The 17,790-nt window shown below is 42.7% G+C and overlaps 1 protein-coding gene across 1 annotated transcript in view; it reads right to left on the bottom strand.

The window, feature by feature from the left end:
• Positions 1 to 17,790, bottom strand: part of LOC137420701 (slit homolog 2 protein-like) — a 709,809-nt gene that overhangs the window by 155,915 nt on the left and 536,104 nt on the right. Inside the window, exons 16-17 of the mRNA XM_068105981.2 lie at positions 6,161 to 6,311; positions 4,189 to 4,263 (exon numbers count right to left, since the gene is read on the bottom strand). Coding sequence (XP_067962082.2) covers positions 4,189 to 4,263; positions 6,161 to 6,311 — 226 coding nt within the window. The remainder of the gene's footprint in view (positions 1 to 4,188; positions 4,264 to 6,160; positions 6,312 to 17,790) is intronic.

Below are 17,790 nucleotides of genomic sequence, written 5' to 3' on the forward strand. Positions count from 1 at the left end.
TTGGGTGTGTTATGACTTATGACTTATGAGTTATAACACACTTTTTGAAGGTGATTAACGAGGTGCTCATAAGAAAAAACCCGAAAAAGCCTTACCAATCTTGGTCAGCCCACTGCCACTCGCTGGGTTCTTAAGCCGCCATTTTGTTTTGGCCTATTCAAACATGCCTTGCCTTGGAAGCACGATCGATTTATCATGACATAATTAAAGCGTATCATCAAAATCTGGATTCGGATATGAGGATTTGATCCTGTAGACTAAATAAATGTCCAAATCTGGAGTGAAATCTGACAAAACTTACCATATCTAGCGATTTTTATAACTAAGTGTATATATTCAGTTATTTAAGCCAAGCTGTGATTCTCCTTCTGGGGTTAGTCTTTTTAAATCAAACTTAATAATAATTTTTAACCTAATTCATAACTTAATTAATTAGTCACAAGGTCGGAAAAGTTTGTGTGTGTTATAATACCCTTTTTGAATATGATTAACCACCACTTGGTGAATGCTATTCAGGCTGCTTTTGCAAGCCATGGCCTTACAGTAGACAGAGCTCCCTTTTTCTTTTTACGTATGCATTTTTTTATTGACTAACATTTTTGTTAGTGTATTTTCAAGTAAAAAAATATTTTGGTATCCACAAATGTATTTCTTTGGTTTGCAGTGGAACAAAACAAAAAAAGCTGAAAAAATTACGAAATCTTAGCTTTTTCCACACAGGAATCCAAAAATCGCCCAGACAATATTTTTGGCACCTTTTAGAAGTTGTTAGAAATATTTAGATTTCAAGCAGGTGATTCTCCTTTACTTTGGAAATGAACTCACCTGTGGTGAGTTGCAGGTGCCTGCAATATAAAAATAAATAGCACCGCAAAGCGGGCGTAACCCCTCAGCCCATGCATGATGGAAACCAATTTCAAGATGGCTGCCGTGGCGGCCATATTGAAAATCGCAGCGCGCCCATTTTCAAAAGGAACCTTCCTCTACTCAGCCCCAACACACACTGCAAAAATGGATTTAATCGGACAAGCCGTTCTGCTTGAAATTGACGGAAACCAATTTCAAGATGGCTGCCATGGTGGCCATATTGAAAATCGCAGCGCACCCATGAACCTTCCTCCACTCAACCCCAACACACACAGCAAAAATGGATTTAATCGGACAAGCCGTTCTGCTTGAAATTGACGGAAACCAATTTCAAGATGGCTGCCGTGGTGGCCATATTGAAAATCGCAGCGCACCCATGAACCTTCCTCCACTCAACCCCAACGCACACTGCAAAAATGGATTTAATCAGATAATCCGTTCTGCTTGAAATTGACGGAAACCAATTTCAAGATGGCTGCCATGGCGGCCATATTGAAAATCGCAGCACGCCCATGAACCTTCCTCCACTCAACCCCAACGAACACTGCAAAAATGGATTGAATCGGACAAGCCGTTCTGCTCGAAATTGACGGAAACCAATTTCAAGATGGCTGCCATGGCGGCCATATTGAAAATCGCAGCGCGCCCATTTTCGAAAGCCACCTTCCTCTACTCAACCCCAACACACACTGCAAATATGGATTTAATCGGACAAGCCGTTCTGCTCGAAATTGACGGAAACCAATTTCGAGATGGCGACCGTGGCGGCCATATTGAAAATCGCAGCGCACCCATGAACCTTCCTCTACTCAACCCCAACACACACTTCAAAAATGGATTTAATCGGACAAGCCGTTCTGCTCGAAATTGACGGAAACCAAAAGTTGACGGACTCCCGGATGGCTGCCGTGGAGGCCATATTGAAAATCGCAGCGGGCCCATTTTCGAAAGGAACCTTCCTCTACTCAACCCCAACACACACTGCAAAAATGGATGCAATCGGACAAACCGTTCTCCTTGAAATTGACGGAAACCAAAAGTTGACGGACGCCCGGACGATGCCCATGACGACAATACCCCTTAGCCCAATTTGGGCTGAGGGGTGATCACTCATTCAACCAGTTTGAATGGAGAAAATGAGTCATTCTACTGTTTTGTGTCACTGTGTGTACTGCAATAAGCATGGAGAAAAGAAAGAAAACCAGAGCATTGTCTGAGGAGGTCAGACAAAAGATTGTAGCCAAGCATGGACAATCTCAAGGCTACAAGTCCATCTCCGGAGACCTTGATGTTCTTGTGTCCGCCATACGCAATGTTATCAGGGAGTTTAAGGCCCATGGCATTGTAGCCAACCTCCCTGGATGTGGCCGCAAGAGAAAACCTGATCGAAGATTGCAGCGAAGGATTGTTCGAATGGTGGAGAAAGCACCTCAATCAACTGCCAAACAGATACAAGCTGACCCTAAAAACACAAGGTACGACAGTTTCAACTCGCACCATCCGTTGCCAACTCAATGAAAGGGGGTTATATGGTGGGAGACCCAGGAAGACCCTATTGCTGAGAGAGAGAGACACGAGAAAGCCCGACTGGAGTTTGCAAAAACACACCTGAACAAGCCAAAATCCTTCTGGGGGAATGTCCTGTGGACAGATGAGACCAAATTAGAGCTTTTTGGTAAAGACATTATCTCTGTGTTTACTGAAAACAAAATGAAGCCTTCAAAGAAAAGAACACCTTCCCTACAGTCAAACATGGAGGAGGTTCAGTGATGTTTTGGGGTTGCTATGCTGCCTCTGGCACTGGGTGCCTTGAATGTGTGCACGGCATCATGAAATCAGAAGATTACCAAGGCATTTTGGAGCGCAATGCTCAACCTAGTGTCAGAAAGCTGGGTCTCCGTCAAAGGTCATGGGTCTTGCAGCAGGACAATGACCCCAAACACACTTCAAAAAGCACCCAGGAATGGTTCAAGACAAAACGCTGGACTGTACTGGAGTGGCCCGCAATGAGTCCAGATCTAAATCCCATTGAACACCTGTGGGGAGATCTGAAAACAGCAGTTTGGGAGAAGACACTCTTCAAATCTGGGAGAACTGGAGCAGTTTGTACAAGAAGAGTGGGCCCAACTGCCAGTAGAGAGGTGTAGGAAGCTCATTCATGGCTATATGAAGCGCTTGACTGCAGTTATTTTGTCCAAAGGCCGTGCTTCCAAATATTAAGTCGAGGGTGTCAATAATTTTGTCAATGCCATTTCGTGGATGGTGGAGGGGGGTGGATATTTTGTCTTTGTAAATGTGTACCGTGTAGCGCCATCTGGTGGTGCTGGCAAAGGGTATTACAATTTCCCTTTTTACCTGGTCAATGCTGAGGTTAAAGCAATCTTCGCACGGTTAAATTTGTCCTCTTCCCCTTCCCCTCCACCCAAACACTGGGACATGTGAAAGCTCCCACCAAAAAACAAACAAAAAAAATATATATATATATATGCGTGCGCACGCACACACACACACACACACACACACACACACACACACACACACACACACACACACACACACACACACACACCAGTCTATCTCTCCTCTGCCCTGTTGATCAACAGTTAGGAGGGTTGTGGTCAAGAATAATAAATTTAACCGGAAGGAGCACACTGACCCTAGATGTGACATGACTGATGTCATGCACTTAAATTATATCAACACAGCACCTTAAAATTGGATGGCATCCATGTGGCACTCAGGTCTTTGAAGACTATGCAGGGCATCAGTGTCATGTCACATCTAGGGTCAGTGTGCTCCTCTCGGTTAAATTTATTATTCTTGACCAAAACCACAACAAACAGTGAAAAAGTTTCCACAACAATGTTTGATCAAACATGTAGGTTATTTGTACTATAAAACAGCACTGTGATGGAAAAACAATATTGTTAGAGTAAGATTGGGCAAGATTATATTTCTGCCCAGATCGTTTAACAATGTCAGACCGGTTACCTGTTCAGTATCCTGAACATCTATTATTCAGGAAAATATTCAGGAGACTAAACAAAAAACAGGGAAATGTATGCAAATTGATGCAGACATCGTGATTTTGGGGTGATTTTGCATCACCTTACTCAAAACAACAACTGTTCCCTAATTTCATTTTCCTTTTCTCAAGATTTCAGGTTTTAGCATCAAACTAACATGTTTACATTTCTTGCTCCTTTTCTTGCCTTTAAAATTCAACTGATAGTCACAACTGCGAAGAGATTCAGCAAAATAACTTTAGCTTTCGCCATATTATGTTTGGCTGAAAGTACTGGCATTCCATAAGTCTCATACATCTTGCGAAGATGGGGAAGCTTCTTGAACAGGCCCGTGGCTTCCAATACGGAGATCTCATTGTTGTTCAATCGTCTGTGAAATATGGCCAGGGAAGGAGTGGGAGGAAGGCAGGCACACGGGATGCACCGGAAAAATGCCGTCAACATTTTATTGTGTGTTTCCATCTTGACCTCTTAAAATGTCATGCTGGATTTTAAAGGCTGACCTTGTCTTTTCCATTTTTACCACCTTTCAAACTCCATAGAGGTCGCCAAAGTGCTTTGCTGAATTGTGCAATTAATGCGGCAAACATGGCATGTTGATGGTGGCAGAAATAGCATGTCAAGATCGTTTGTTATTTTCATTTCCAAGAGTAATGCTAATTATTTTGAGTTGCGCCATTGGAAAATTGCAATCCCCATTAGATTAAAGAACAATGAAAGGTTTATTTAAAAATTTTCTAACTACATTGTAGCTGACGTAATACTCTGGTTTGACAGGGTAGTACAGCTGTAAGGACGTAACTGTGAGCTGCATCGCCTGGGTTTGATTAAAAAACGAACGATAAATTGCGATATTCGTGCTTTGGGTGGGCTGGGCTGGGCCTTGCGTCACACAGTAGTGTTCCGTCCCTTGGATGTATGTGAATCTGCATGTACCGTCTGCTATCTTGAGCTGGTGGACATTAAAGATCTCAGGGTGTCTCATGCAGGGTAGGCGTCGTGATGATGTAAAATGTCGAAATATTTTGTCCAAGTACTGTTGATCGAAGGGTTTTAAAAGTGTCAGTAAGACTAATTGTATTCTGCAGTGTTCACGTATATAATTCAATTGAAGTAAAATAAAGATTTTATAGTCTGTCGGAATTTTTTTCCAGAAGTTTACCGCAATTGTTGCAGCGTTTTTTACACCACCTTATTTAACACGTTACATTAGTTCTTCCTGCCTGTTGTTTGTGTCCTTAATAAAGTCCTTTAAAAACAGTAAGTTTCCTGTTCGGAATGATTTTCTATTTTGTTTGACTGCCAGACAGGCAGACCGGGAAAAAATAATTTTCTCACTCTTCTGCATGATCGGGATGAATTCAGAGCCAAAGTATTGAGAAACTACCAGTTTGTTTTCCGATTAATGTTCCGATTCATATTCACAATCTAACATTCAATTGAAATGAAGTTGTTCCTCTAACATAAACTGACGTTTGTAGACAAACAAAGTGAACCAATTGCTTAACCCCATTTTTTGTTTTGATGTGTGGGGCAATAAGGGAGGTTTTCATCCTGTAGTGGACTGACATAGATGATGATAATAATAATGATGATTATATAATGATTATGATGACCATGCTCTGTACAGGATTACAAAAATACGTGATTTTTTTTTTCATCATCATCTTGTTGCGATTTCACTTTCAAAATTAATCGACAGTGCAGAAAAGGAAGACTTAAGTGATTACTACTTTTGCCAAGCAAGTTATTAAAACTGGAATTTTGGAAAACGTAGAATTTTTGAAAAACTGGAATTTTGGAAAAACTGGAATTTTGGAAAACCTGGAAGGAATTTGGGAGGGAAAAAACTGGAAGGAAAAAATTGGAATATTTGCATGGAATTTTGAGCACTTAACACTGGTAGAGGCAAAAACTTTGGAATGCATTAAGCACTAATAAACAGGTTAAATGTATCAACTAAATTTGCTTATCATATCACATAATCTATCGCCTGGCATTTTTTTTTGCATGATGAAGTCGGTAAGATCCATATGGTAAACCGACAATGAGTTTCTGTGGCTGGTCATAAGAAAGTTGAAGGGAAATTGGGAAATATGTTTTTATAGGCCGATGACATCAAAGTCTTCCGCCAACAACAACAAGTTGGTGCAGCCATCAGATGTTTTCATGGTTGGTTGATTCAATATTCTAGCATGTACACCTCTTACAAATGGGAGAATGCCCTCTGCAGATTGAGGTTCATGTGGAACAAAGGCCCCACTCACAGTTCCGTTGTGTACTGAGGCAGTCGGTTCGGTAGTCGAGTGAGACCTTGGTTGGAGCAGTCCACCACCGTACCTTCACAGCGACAGGTGTCGGGGCAAAGTGAGTCACGATAGCATGCCCCCGCCAGCTTTACCCGATAGTCATCTGTGCCTGACAAATACATTAAAGAAACACGGCAATAAATACTGGAGCTCAAGATTAACGGAATCAAAGCAATGGGACAGGTGATTATGCATTGATAAGGAAGAGTGGAACTGGTACAGTTATACTTTCTAGTATTTTCCCTTCGAAGTAAAATACCATTGCTCATAAATAAATCCTATATATATAAATAAATAAATAAATATATATATATATATATATATATATATATATATATATATGTATACCTGAGAAGGTTTGTGGGTCATGGATACAACGTTGCCTGAAACTCAGTCTGGTCTTTCCTGTTTGTTGCAAAATTAGAGTTGCACTTAGTATAAATTCTTGCTTGGCTGTGATTTTGTTTTAATTAAAAAATATCAGTATAAATATATGGATACTAGCAGAGGGTACCCTGTGTTTCCTGGCCTATTTTTGTGGGATCCCCAAACACTTCCTGACATACGATAGACAAAAGAAAAAAAACTCACTCAAAATATACAATTTTCCTTTTCAAACTTTTCAAAAACTCTTTTTTATTTTGCTTCAAACACTCCCTGGCACTCACGAATGAACCTCTGAAAGGTTGACGAAGATCCGTTCAACCATCTCTGGGAAAAGTGGTGACACACACACACACACACACACACACACACACACACACACACACACACACACACACACACACACGACTGCAAGTTTACAAACTGCAATTCTTGGGTGCATCCGACATGCAGACGTAATAAAAAATATATATTGTTACAAAAATGACAGGGGTTAATGAGGGGTTATCTCCTAATGAATGCGAGTTTAAGTGTTTGGAACCCCTCATAGCAATGGCCAGGATTCAATATCTAGGAAGCACCTCATCTCCCGAGTGACGCCATCTTCCACGTGTGTCTTTTTTTCCTTTTTCCCGACATAGTTATCATTTTAATCATTCTGCATTGTTCTATATCATTTCTCCTGCATGTTCTTCTGTTCAATCCAAATCTGGAGCTCCCGATCTCTCAATCCCAAAGGGAAGACCACGAATCTCTACCCCATCCATTATGTCGATTATTTGGACCGTCTTGTGCCACTAATTGAGTCTGCATGCAACATGTTAATAAACCATTACCGTCTAGTTTAGCATGTGTGCAGATTGGGTTTTTCTATTTAACTTTACGAGTACACCCGCTCACTACGAGAACGGCAGGAAGGGTCATTCCTCTTTGGGGTATATAGATTACAGTCGATCTATGGTCGGGTCTCAAGAACATTGGGTGTGTGTTCATTTACCAAGTTTCTTGTGGAGAGATCGCCAAGTGGTCTAAACATTCGAGCAAGCACTCCATTCAAAACCGTTAAGGAACGGTCGACTTGGCAAACACTAGCTAACTGCTTGATAAATGAGCACAACTCGGGCTTGCTCCCTTTAAATTGTTTATTTTCCCTTTCGTGTTAAACAACAAGAGCGAGTTTCAAAAGTTCATGATGAAAAACGCCATGTTAGCGGCAGGAAGGGTAATGTTGGGGATATAGATTACAGTAGATCTTTGCTCAGTTCTGTAAGTAAAATTTACCTCACGGATGTCGTGATTCCTCCTAATTTCTTTGTTTAGTGTTATAAACAGCATTAGCGACTGTGTAAAAAGCTAATCATGCGTGTTTGTGGTTTATAATATTTTTACTTCTGGTCGAGGCCGTTGGGCCGTTGCTCCCACGAAAACGTCATGAAAAGCTATTTATAAACATTGACTCGACGTTTGTTCAAGCAGGAAAAACACCTTGGGAAGGTGGGATATTATTAGTATAAATATTGTTTTGTAATAACATTAATAATATGCTATTATCATTAATTTTGTTATTGAAAGCGTCTTTGGAAAAACGCCAGGACAAAGCCAACTTAACATGGATATACACCTCAACACGCAACCCCAATGACGGAAATGGCGGGGAAAACCCACTCGGGGGAGAAAATCCCTTTGGGGAGAGGGGCAAATGAATGCGCTACAACCTTCATTATGTAACCCTTCGTCATCCTGTCAAGTTTGGTTGAGATTGGATAAGCAACGACGGAATGTATCGCGGTCAAAAAAATCATCAGACAGATGCCAAATTGCGGATTTTAGTACAATTCATTGTTATTATTGTCCCCACACCCATTATTTTTAAGCTGTCACTTTTAAGTGCATTTCTGTGCAGTTTGTGCCGTGCAACCACCCTTCAGCATAACCAGATATCCCTTTTATATGCACGTGCTGAAATGGCCGCACACCAAAATTGATCACTGCTAATCACACGACATCATGGAGTCACCATGTGTGCGGAACAGATCTGCTCAGTGTCTTGGGAGTTAATCTTCGGTGGCATCACGTCGCTCATTACTATGTATATATATCTATAAATATGTAAAGTCCTTACGAGATTTATGGCATTGCAAATCGAGGGATTCAGAGACTCAAAGCAAGCGTCCAAACAGCGGTTTATTCCCGGAAGTGATGACACCGGAAAAAGCACTCGGGGCACACAAGAGGTGGCAGAGCCCGGAAAAGGATATGACATCACAGTATGTTATAATCCCCCCTTAAAGATCAAGGCGCGTCGGCACACGAAATTTGTGGCTCGAACGCCGAACAGCAACCGGTGGTTCGGTAATGACACCGCTAACAGTGGGTGAAACATCCTCGACTGGAAGGCCATTGGTCGGGGATGTTTGTGGTAAGGGTTCTAGAGGTGCAGGTGCGGTTACGAGGGGCGATAAAGGCACTCTCTCGGATGGTTGAACAGGTAGCGGTACAAACACAGGTGTTTCTGCTGGTTTGGACACAACCTGAGTTGATCAAGGTGCTTCCGCTGAAGACTACCATCAGACAGTTTTACTTGGAAAATCTGACTACCGACACTCAATAATTACCCCAGACAACCACTTCTCACCCAGGCTGGCATTGAGAACGAACACATGATCATTTACATGAATTTCACGATCACAGATGTACGGTGGTGATAATGCTTCTGCTGGAATTTCTTCAATTCTACATCGGCCACCGTGTCTGGGTGTACAAGTGACAACCTTGTCTTTATCTCGTGGCCCATTAACATTGATGCAGGAGAACGACCAGTAGCATGATGTGGTCGTGAGCGATAACTCAATAGAACTCGGGCCAAGCGAGTTTGTATGGTCCCTTCCGTAACACGCTTTAGTCCACTCTTCACGATCTGAACGGCCCTCTCAACCTGGCCGTTGTTGGCAGGCTTTAATGGAGCAGAGGTATAATGCTTGATGCCATTTTGCTTGCAAAAGTTCAGGAACTCTACACTGGTATAGGATGAGTCGTTGTCCGATACAATGCAATCAGGAATATTATGAATGGCGAACATACTGCGTAGGGCTTCGATTGTAATTCCCGAGCCTGTAGAGGGTACAACAGCCTCAATCCACTTTCAGTGGGCATCAACGACGACAAGGAACAACTTACCGAAGAAAGGTCCAGCATGATCAATGTGTAACCTCGACCAAGGTTTAACTGGCCATGACCACATTTCAAGTGATGCTCCCTGCGGTGACTTAGCATTAACCTGACATGTGTGACAATGACGTATGCAGGTTTCTCTGTCATCATCTAACTTTGGCCACCACACGTGTGCTCTGGCTATAGTTTTCATCGTGCCCATCCCAGGGTGAGCATCATGTAGTTCTGACAATATTGTCTCACATAAACGTCGGCCACGATTTGGGAAAAGCTTGCACACGAGACTACGAGTGGTGCCATCTGAATGGTAAATATACTCGTATTATTCATTTAAAGACAGTATAGTCTATAAAGTTAGTACGGTGCAATGTTTTGTTGAGGACAGGTTTTCCAAAATGTTGTACGTAACATACGGATGGTTTTGGATTTGGCAGCTGAGTGCATATTTTTGTAATGTTCCAGGGGGAGATCTCCGAAGGATATTAGTGTCAGTTTGGTAAGAGAAATAACACGTATTTTGTGAGTTGATCAAAGTTTCCCTCCCTCCCGTGATGATTGGTGTGCCCAGAAGCGCCGCCTGATGCGTGTGCTGGGGGAGGTTGGTTTTTGACCCGGGGATTTTGACCCCTTCCCTTGTTTCAGGCCACCACCACTTTTCCCTACTTTTGACTTTGCCACTCTTGTATATTTTTCGCCTATTTCGCCTTGTCTAGTTACCACAGTGTGATGGTGACTTTGTTTGTAAATTGCTGATTAGAATTCCAAAGTTTCAATTTTGCGACTACAGCAAAATCATTCCAGTTGAGTAACCCCGATTGAATTTGTGTGCAAGTTTACCAGGCAACATGTGTGTGTATGTAATTATTTTTTTTTAACATAAACAGGAATTAAATTCCTGCGTGGGGCTTGTGTGAAAAGTTCCGACTCAACCCGGGACTCAAACCAAGGACCTCCATCACTTTCACGGTAACAGCCCACTGAGCCATTGAGCCAACGGAATCCCCTCAGAAATTTTCCTCACTTAACAATGCGAGCTTTATAATGGCCGATGTCTTACATGCCTGCCAGGCAGACCCCGGATGTGAGCGTATGTATATGTATGCGTATGTCCGTGTATGCAAATATATGTAGAAGTGCATTGGAGATTAACTCATGCACAATTTTTAATGAACAGGAATTAAATTCCTGCATGGGTCTAGTGTGAAATTTATGTGTCCAAGTTTACCAGGCAACATGTGTGTATGTGTGTGTGTGTGTGTGTGTGTGTGTGTGTGTGTGTGTGTATGTGTATGTGATATATATATATATATATATATATATATATATATATATATATATATATATATATATATATATATATATTGTCGGAGAAGTGTTCAATGGAGTTTTGCGGCGAAAACCACAAAGCAGCAGCGGCGAATGCAGTTGGCAATGGGGGTTTGCGGCCATGGAAAACCACTCGCACCGCTGGGATGGAAAACCAAAGGGGACCTAGCTTATTTGACTTCGGTGCAATGCAGTGTCAATTAATGGAAGACAAAGCCTTAATCTAATACACATAATAAGGAGATAACTACTGAACAAGGAGTTCTATGATTGGCTACGTGATTGTATATGGAATAACTACGGGGACGACCTTTAACCTTTACACACCAAATGGAGGAAGGAGGGTGATATTTCCATACACACAAAAACACAATTCTCAAATCCATAACAATATATATATATATATATATATATATATATATATATACAGTAGTGACCCCTAATTCCGAACGCCCCTCATCTCGAACTACTCTAATTCCGAACCGTAAATTCGAGAAAAATTTGTCCCTAATTCCGAATGTATTTCTATAACCGAACCGCCAACATAGCGTTAGCGTCGTTCATATTTCCCGCCGCGAGCGTCGTTCATATTTCCCGCGCATCTTCGCGCAGCATCACCCACGCCTGCTCCCGCATGCACAACCCGGAAGTCGCTTTGTTCCTTCAGTTCGTCGGTTGTACTAGTTCTGGCAGCATATCTCGTGTGTTCGTCGCTAGTTTACCTCGTGTTTTCACCTTGATTTGTGCTTTTTTTCTTTGAAGACAACCCTTACCCATTCACCATGGCACCTAAGAAGAGCAGTGAAGGCAATAAGAATAAGAGGAAGGCGGTGAGAGCGACAATTGAGGTGAAGAAACAACTTATCGCTAAGCATGAGGGCGGTATGCGTGTGATGGATCTCGCTGCTATGTTCGAGATGCCGAAATCGACCGTGTGTACAATTTTGAAAAATAAGGAAGTGATTAAAGCAGCTGATGTGGCAAAAGGTGTTACGACTCTGACCCCTAGGAGATCGAAGTTTATGGAGGAGATGGAAAAACTCCTCCTAGTTTGGATAAATGAGAAACAGTTGGTTGGTGCTGCCATCTCTGAGGGCATTATCTGTGAGAAAGCGAAGCTCCTGCACGGTGACCTTATAAAAGACTTGCCTGGAAGTAGTGCTGATGATGATGAGTTTAAGGCCAGTAGGGGGTGGTTTGAAAAGTTTAAGAGAAGAAGTGGGATCCACAGTGTTGTTATGCATGGAGAGGCTGCTAGTTCGAATAAGGATGGAGCAGCAGACTTTGTGAATAAATTTAGTGCGTTTGTGAACACTGAGGGGTATGTGGCACAACAGGTGTTCAATTGTGATGAGACAGGCCTCTTCTGGAAAAAGATGCCAAGGAGGACCTACATAATGAAGGAAGAGAAGTCTGTACCAGGCCATAAGCCAATGAAAGATAGGCTTACTCTCTTGTTGTGTGCTAATGCTAGTGGAGACTGCAAGATAAAGCCTTTGCTTGTGTACCACTCAGAGAATCCACGTGTGTTCAAAAAGAACAATGTGATTAAGAGCAAGCTTAATGTTATGTGGAGGGCAAACGTGAAAGCATGGGCTACCAGGCAGTTCTTCACTGAGTGGATTCATGAGGAGTTTGCCCCTTCTGTGAAGGCTTATCTTGAGGAGAAGAATCTACCCCTGAAGGCTCTTCTTGTGATGGACAATGCTCCTGCTCATCCTCCAGGCTTGGAAGAAGATTTGGAGGAAGAATACAGCTTCATCAAGGTGAAGTTCTTGCCCCCCAATACCACTCCACTCATCCAGCCCATGGACCAGCAAGTCATCTCAAATTTCAAGAAGTTGTACACCAAGGCTATGTTCCAGAGATGCTTTGAGGTGACAAACGAGACTGAACTGACCCTCAGAGACTTTTGGAAGGATCATTATAATATCCTCCATTGCCTAAGAATCATTGACAAAGCATGGAGGGAAGTGTCTCTGAGGACAATGAACTCTGCCTGGAAGAAACTCTGGCCTGATTGTGTTGCAGGGAGAGATTTTGAAGGCTTTGAAGAACCTATTGTGCCTGCTATTGTAGCATTGGGTCAGTCCATGGGCTTGGAGGTGAGTGAAGAGGATGTGGAGGAGTTAGTGGAGGATCACAACAAGGAACTCACCACAGAAGAACTTCAGCACCTCCACAAGATGCAGCAAGAAGAAATGGCAGTGGAAATTTCTTCAGAGGAGGAAGAGGGAGCTAGTGGTAACATTTCCAGTGCTGAAATTAAAGAACTGTGCTTCTATTGGTCTAAAACACAGGCCATTGTTGAAAAGTGGCACCCTAATAAAGCAGTGGTTAACAGGAGCATTAACTTGTTCAGTGACAATGTGATTGACCACTTCAGAAAAATTAAGAAAAGTCGCCAACACCAGGCAACTTTGGAGAGGTGGTTCTCTAAAGAAAGCAAGCCTAGTGAGCCCCAACCCTCTACAAGTGGTGTTAAGAGACAAAGAGAGCAAACACCAGAACCACAGTCATCTGATGTTAGCTTGGAAGGTGCCTCACCTTCCAAGCAATAAAACCCTCTCCCTCCTTCCTCCTCTCCGGCTTCCACATGCACCATCAGAACTCTCCACTAAGGTAAATGCAGTTATTTTCATGTTAGTACATTTATTTCTTGTTTTTATTATTATTATTATTTGATATTTAGGGCATTTACTCATCTCATTTTACCTTGAATCATGTGTATTTGCAGTTAACAGTGTCTTGATAATGGGTTTTTGGGGTCCAGGAACGGATTAATTCACTTTCCATTATTTCTTATGAGGAAAATAGTTTCTAATTCCGAACTTTTCCCAATCCGAACTGCCGCTGGAACGAATTAAATTCGGATTTAGAGGTTCCACTGTATATATATATTATATATATATATATATATATAATATATATATATATATATATATATATATATATATATTATATATATATATATATTACATATATATATATATATATATATATATATATATATATATATATATATATATGTGTGTGTATGTATATGTATGTATGTATGTATATATATATATATATATATATATATATATATATATATATATATATATATATATATATATATATATATATATATGCATGCAGAAGTATATATGTGCAGAAGTATATATGTATGTCTATACAAGTATATGTACATATATGTATGTATATATATATATATATATATATATATATATATATATATATATATATATATATATATATATATACATACATATATAATCGGGAGGTTAAATCAGACGCGGACGTCGCTTCAGGACGTCGATCTTTAATTTGACAAGCTTTCGACCAACAAAGGTCTTCTTCTTAGTCGTCCCCAAGTTCAATGGATTATTTATTTAATGCAAATGAGACGCCCTGCTCGTACTGTGGAGTTTATACGATTTCTCACAGTTTCTCCCATAACGCCCAGATCGGTGGAGTGTTGCAGTGATGGTTGTCCTTCTGGAAGTTTCTCCCATCTCCACACATGATCTCTGGAGCTCAGCCAAAGTGATCATCGGGTTCTTGGTCACCTCTCTTATCAAGGCCCTTCTCCCCCGATTGCTCAGTTTCGCCGGGCGGCCAGCTCTAGGAAGAGTCCTGGTTGTTCCAAACTTCTTCCATTTATGAATTATGGAGGCCACTGTGCTCTTGGGAACCTTCAATGCAGCAGAAATTTTTTGTAGGCTTCACCAGATCTGTGCCTCGACACAATCCTGTCTCTGAGCTCTGCAGGCAGTTCCTTCGACCTCATGGCTTGGTTTTTGCTCTGATATGCATTGTCAGCTGTGAGACCTTATATAGACAGGTGTGTGCCTTTCCAAATCATGTCCAATCAATTGAATTTACCACAGGTGGACTCCAATCAAGGTGTAGAAACATCTCAAAGATGATCAAGAGAAATGGGAGGCACCTGAGCTAAATTTCAAGTGTCATAACAAAGGGTCTGAATACTTATGTAAATGTGATATTTCAGTTTTTTTCTTTTTAATAAATTTGCAAAACTTTCTAAAATCGTGTTTTCTCTTCGTCATTATGGGGTATTGAGTGTAGATTGATGAGGGAAAAAATGAATTTAAACGATTTCAGCATAAGGCTGCAACATAAAATGTGAAAAAAGTGAAGGGGTCTGAATACTTTCTGAATGCACTGTATGATGAAGCTTGAGGCCTATATATACTGCCGCCTTCACAAAGTCCATGAGACCTATCGGCTCCAACATTTCAATATTTTATGATCCTTTTAAGTTGTTTTGTTGTTTTACATTGGATAGAAAAGTTATAGGGCATGCCGATGTGAATCTGAGACTTCCAATGGCATCTTAGGTTTGTTTACCAGAGCACCAAAATGGCAAATGTATGATTTTCATGCTGAGAGTTATGGGTGGAGTCAGGCCAGCTGTCCATCTAATGTGTTTTGCGTCGCAGGTTACCACCTCATGACTACAAGGCTTCAAATGCATACAGCTTCATTATGTTTTTAATATATAAGGCGAGGTGAGTTGACTCAGCCTCTCATTCTTCTGAAGTCAGCAAAATGAGTACCAGTAAGCTTCCTGGTAAAAGTGAGCCCTATGCTGTGTCTGAGTGGCGACCCATCCAGGATTGTGCTCCTTAGCCAATGCAACAGTCTCGGCAGGCCTATATGCCTGGCAGTGCATGTGAAGATGATCATCCAAGGGGGAGGTGACAGACTGTCAGTGACTTTCTGGAGGGAACCCATACCATGCTGGTGACACTCCACTCCAGCACAGCTAGCGGTTCCCCACATTTATGGTATGACCATGGATTCTGGCCCTGCAGGCTAGGATTTGTTTTTGTCTGACCATACGCCTTGGACTTATGGTGAAGCTGCATGTGCATTCGTTTGACAAGCTTTGTTTGACTGTGTACATTGGTGTTGAAGTCAAAGTACATGTCCTTTACTTTGTTCTGTTTGATATTTAAAACCTCCTTGAAAATAAAAAGGCATCTCTCAACAGAAATGATGGCCAGGGAGCCAGGAACACGTCCATGGATTGATTCCATGCCACAATCTTGTCAAAAAAGGTTTCTAAAACCATGCAGGCTGACTGATGTTGCAGTTAGCAGCTGACACTGCATTCGGTAGCAACCGGTTTTGTGTTGCTTGCAGACTACAAATGAGCTGGTTTGCCATTTAATGTTAACACATGAAAATGTCACAATTATATATATATATAATAAGAAGGCACCCTTCAAATCTGGGAGAACTGGAGCAGTTTGCACAAGAAGACTGGGCCAAACTGCCAGTAGTTGGTGTAGTAAGCTCATTCGTGGTGATAGGAAGTGCTTCACTACAGTTATTTTGTCAAAAGTCTGTGATACCAAATATTAAGTCTTGGGTGTCAATAATTTGGTCGATGCCATTTATTTTTATTTTCTGATTTAAAAGGATGTATTAAGTTCTGAATAAAAAACAAAGGTTCTGTAATATTAACAGTGAAATAAAGAATTGTGGAGACCAAATACTTTTGTCAATTTCAACTTATTTTTAAAGAAAATTGTGTTATTTGAAAAAGTGCAAGGGTGCCAATATTTTTGTCCATGACTGTATATACACAATAGATCCTCAGTTTTTTAAATAGACGCGTTTATACCTTGCTGAAACCATCTGGGCCGGAGGGCGAACCGGTCCACATGTGCACACAGAGTTTAATGCCGTGATGCATTGATCGGATCAGAAGGGCTTTGTTTTGGATATACATATATATATATATACATACACACACACATATACAGTATATATATATATATATAGGGAAGGGGAAGGGTGGAGGGGGATGGGAGGGGGAGGGGAGGGGGAAGGGAGGGGGAAGGGAGGGGGAGGGGAGGGGGAAGGGAGGGGGAGGGGAGGGGGAAGGGAGGGGGAAGGGGAAGGGGGAAGGGGTGTGGGGGAAAGGGGAGGGGTAGGGGGGAAAGGGAGGGGGAGGGGGGAAGGGGAGGGGAACGGGGGGGAGGGGAGAAGAGGGGGAGGGGGGAGGGGGAAGGGGGGAGGGGAAGAGAGAGGGGGGAAGGGAGGGGGAGGGGGTGGAGGGGGAAGGGGGAGGGGGAGAGGGAAGGGGAGGAGAGGGGGGGAAAGGGAGGGGGAGGGGAGGGGGAAGGAGGAAGGGGAGGGGGAAGGGAGGGGTGAGGGGGAAGGGGGAGGGGGAAAGGGAGGGGTAGGGGGGAAAGGGAGGGGGAGGAGGGAAGGGAGGGGAACGGAACGAGGGGAAGGGGAGAAGAGGGGGGAGGGGAGAAGAGGGGGGGAGGTGGGAGGGGGAAGGGGAGGGGGGAGGAGGAGGGGGAGAGGGAGGGGTAAGGGGGAGAGGAGGGGGAAGGGGGACGGGGTAGGGGGGAAAGGGAAGGGGTAGGGGGGGAAAGGGAGGGGAAGGGGAAGGGTGTAGGGGGGAAAGGGAGGGGAGGGAGGGGAGGAGGGAAGGGGAGGGGCATGGGGTGGAGAGGGGGGAGGGGAGGGGGGGAGGTGGAGGTTGGAGGGGGGAAAGGGGAGGGGGGAAGGGGGAGGGGGAAGGGGGAGGGGGGAAAGGGAGGGGTAGGGGGGGAAAGGGAGGGATAGGGGGGAAAGGGAGGGGGAGGAGAGGGGGAGGAGGGAAGGGGAGGGGGAGGGATATAGATGGTTACCTGGCAATTGATCACATCCACAAATGATGT

The sequence above is a fragment of the Myxine glutinosa genome, chromosome 2, assembly GCF_964187855.1.
Source record: "Myxine glutinosa chromosome 2, kmMyxGlut1.1, whole genome shotgun sequence".
Classification (NCBI taxonomy): domain Eukaryota; kingdom Metazoa; phylum Chordata; class Myxini; order Myxiniformes; family Myxinidae; genus Myxine; species Myxine glutinosa.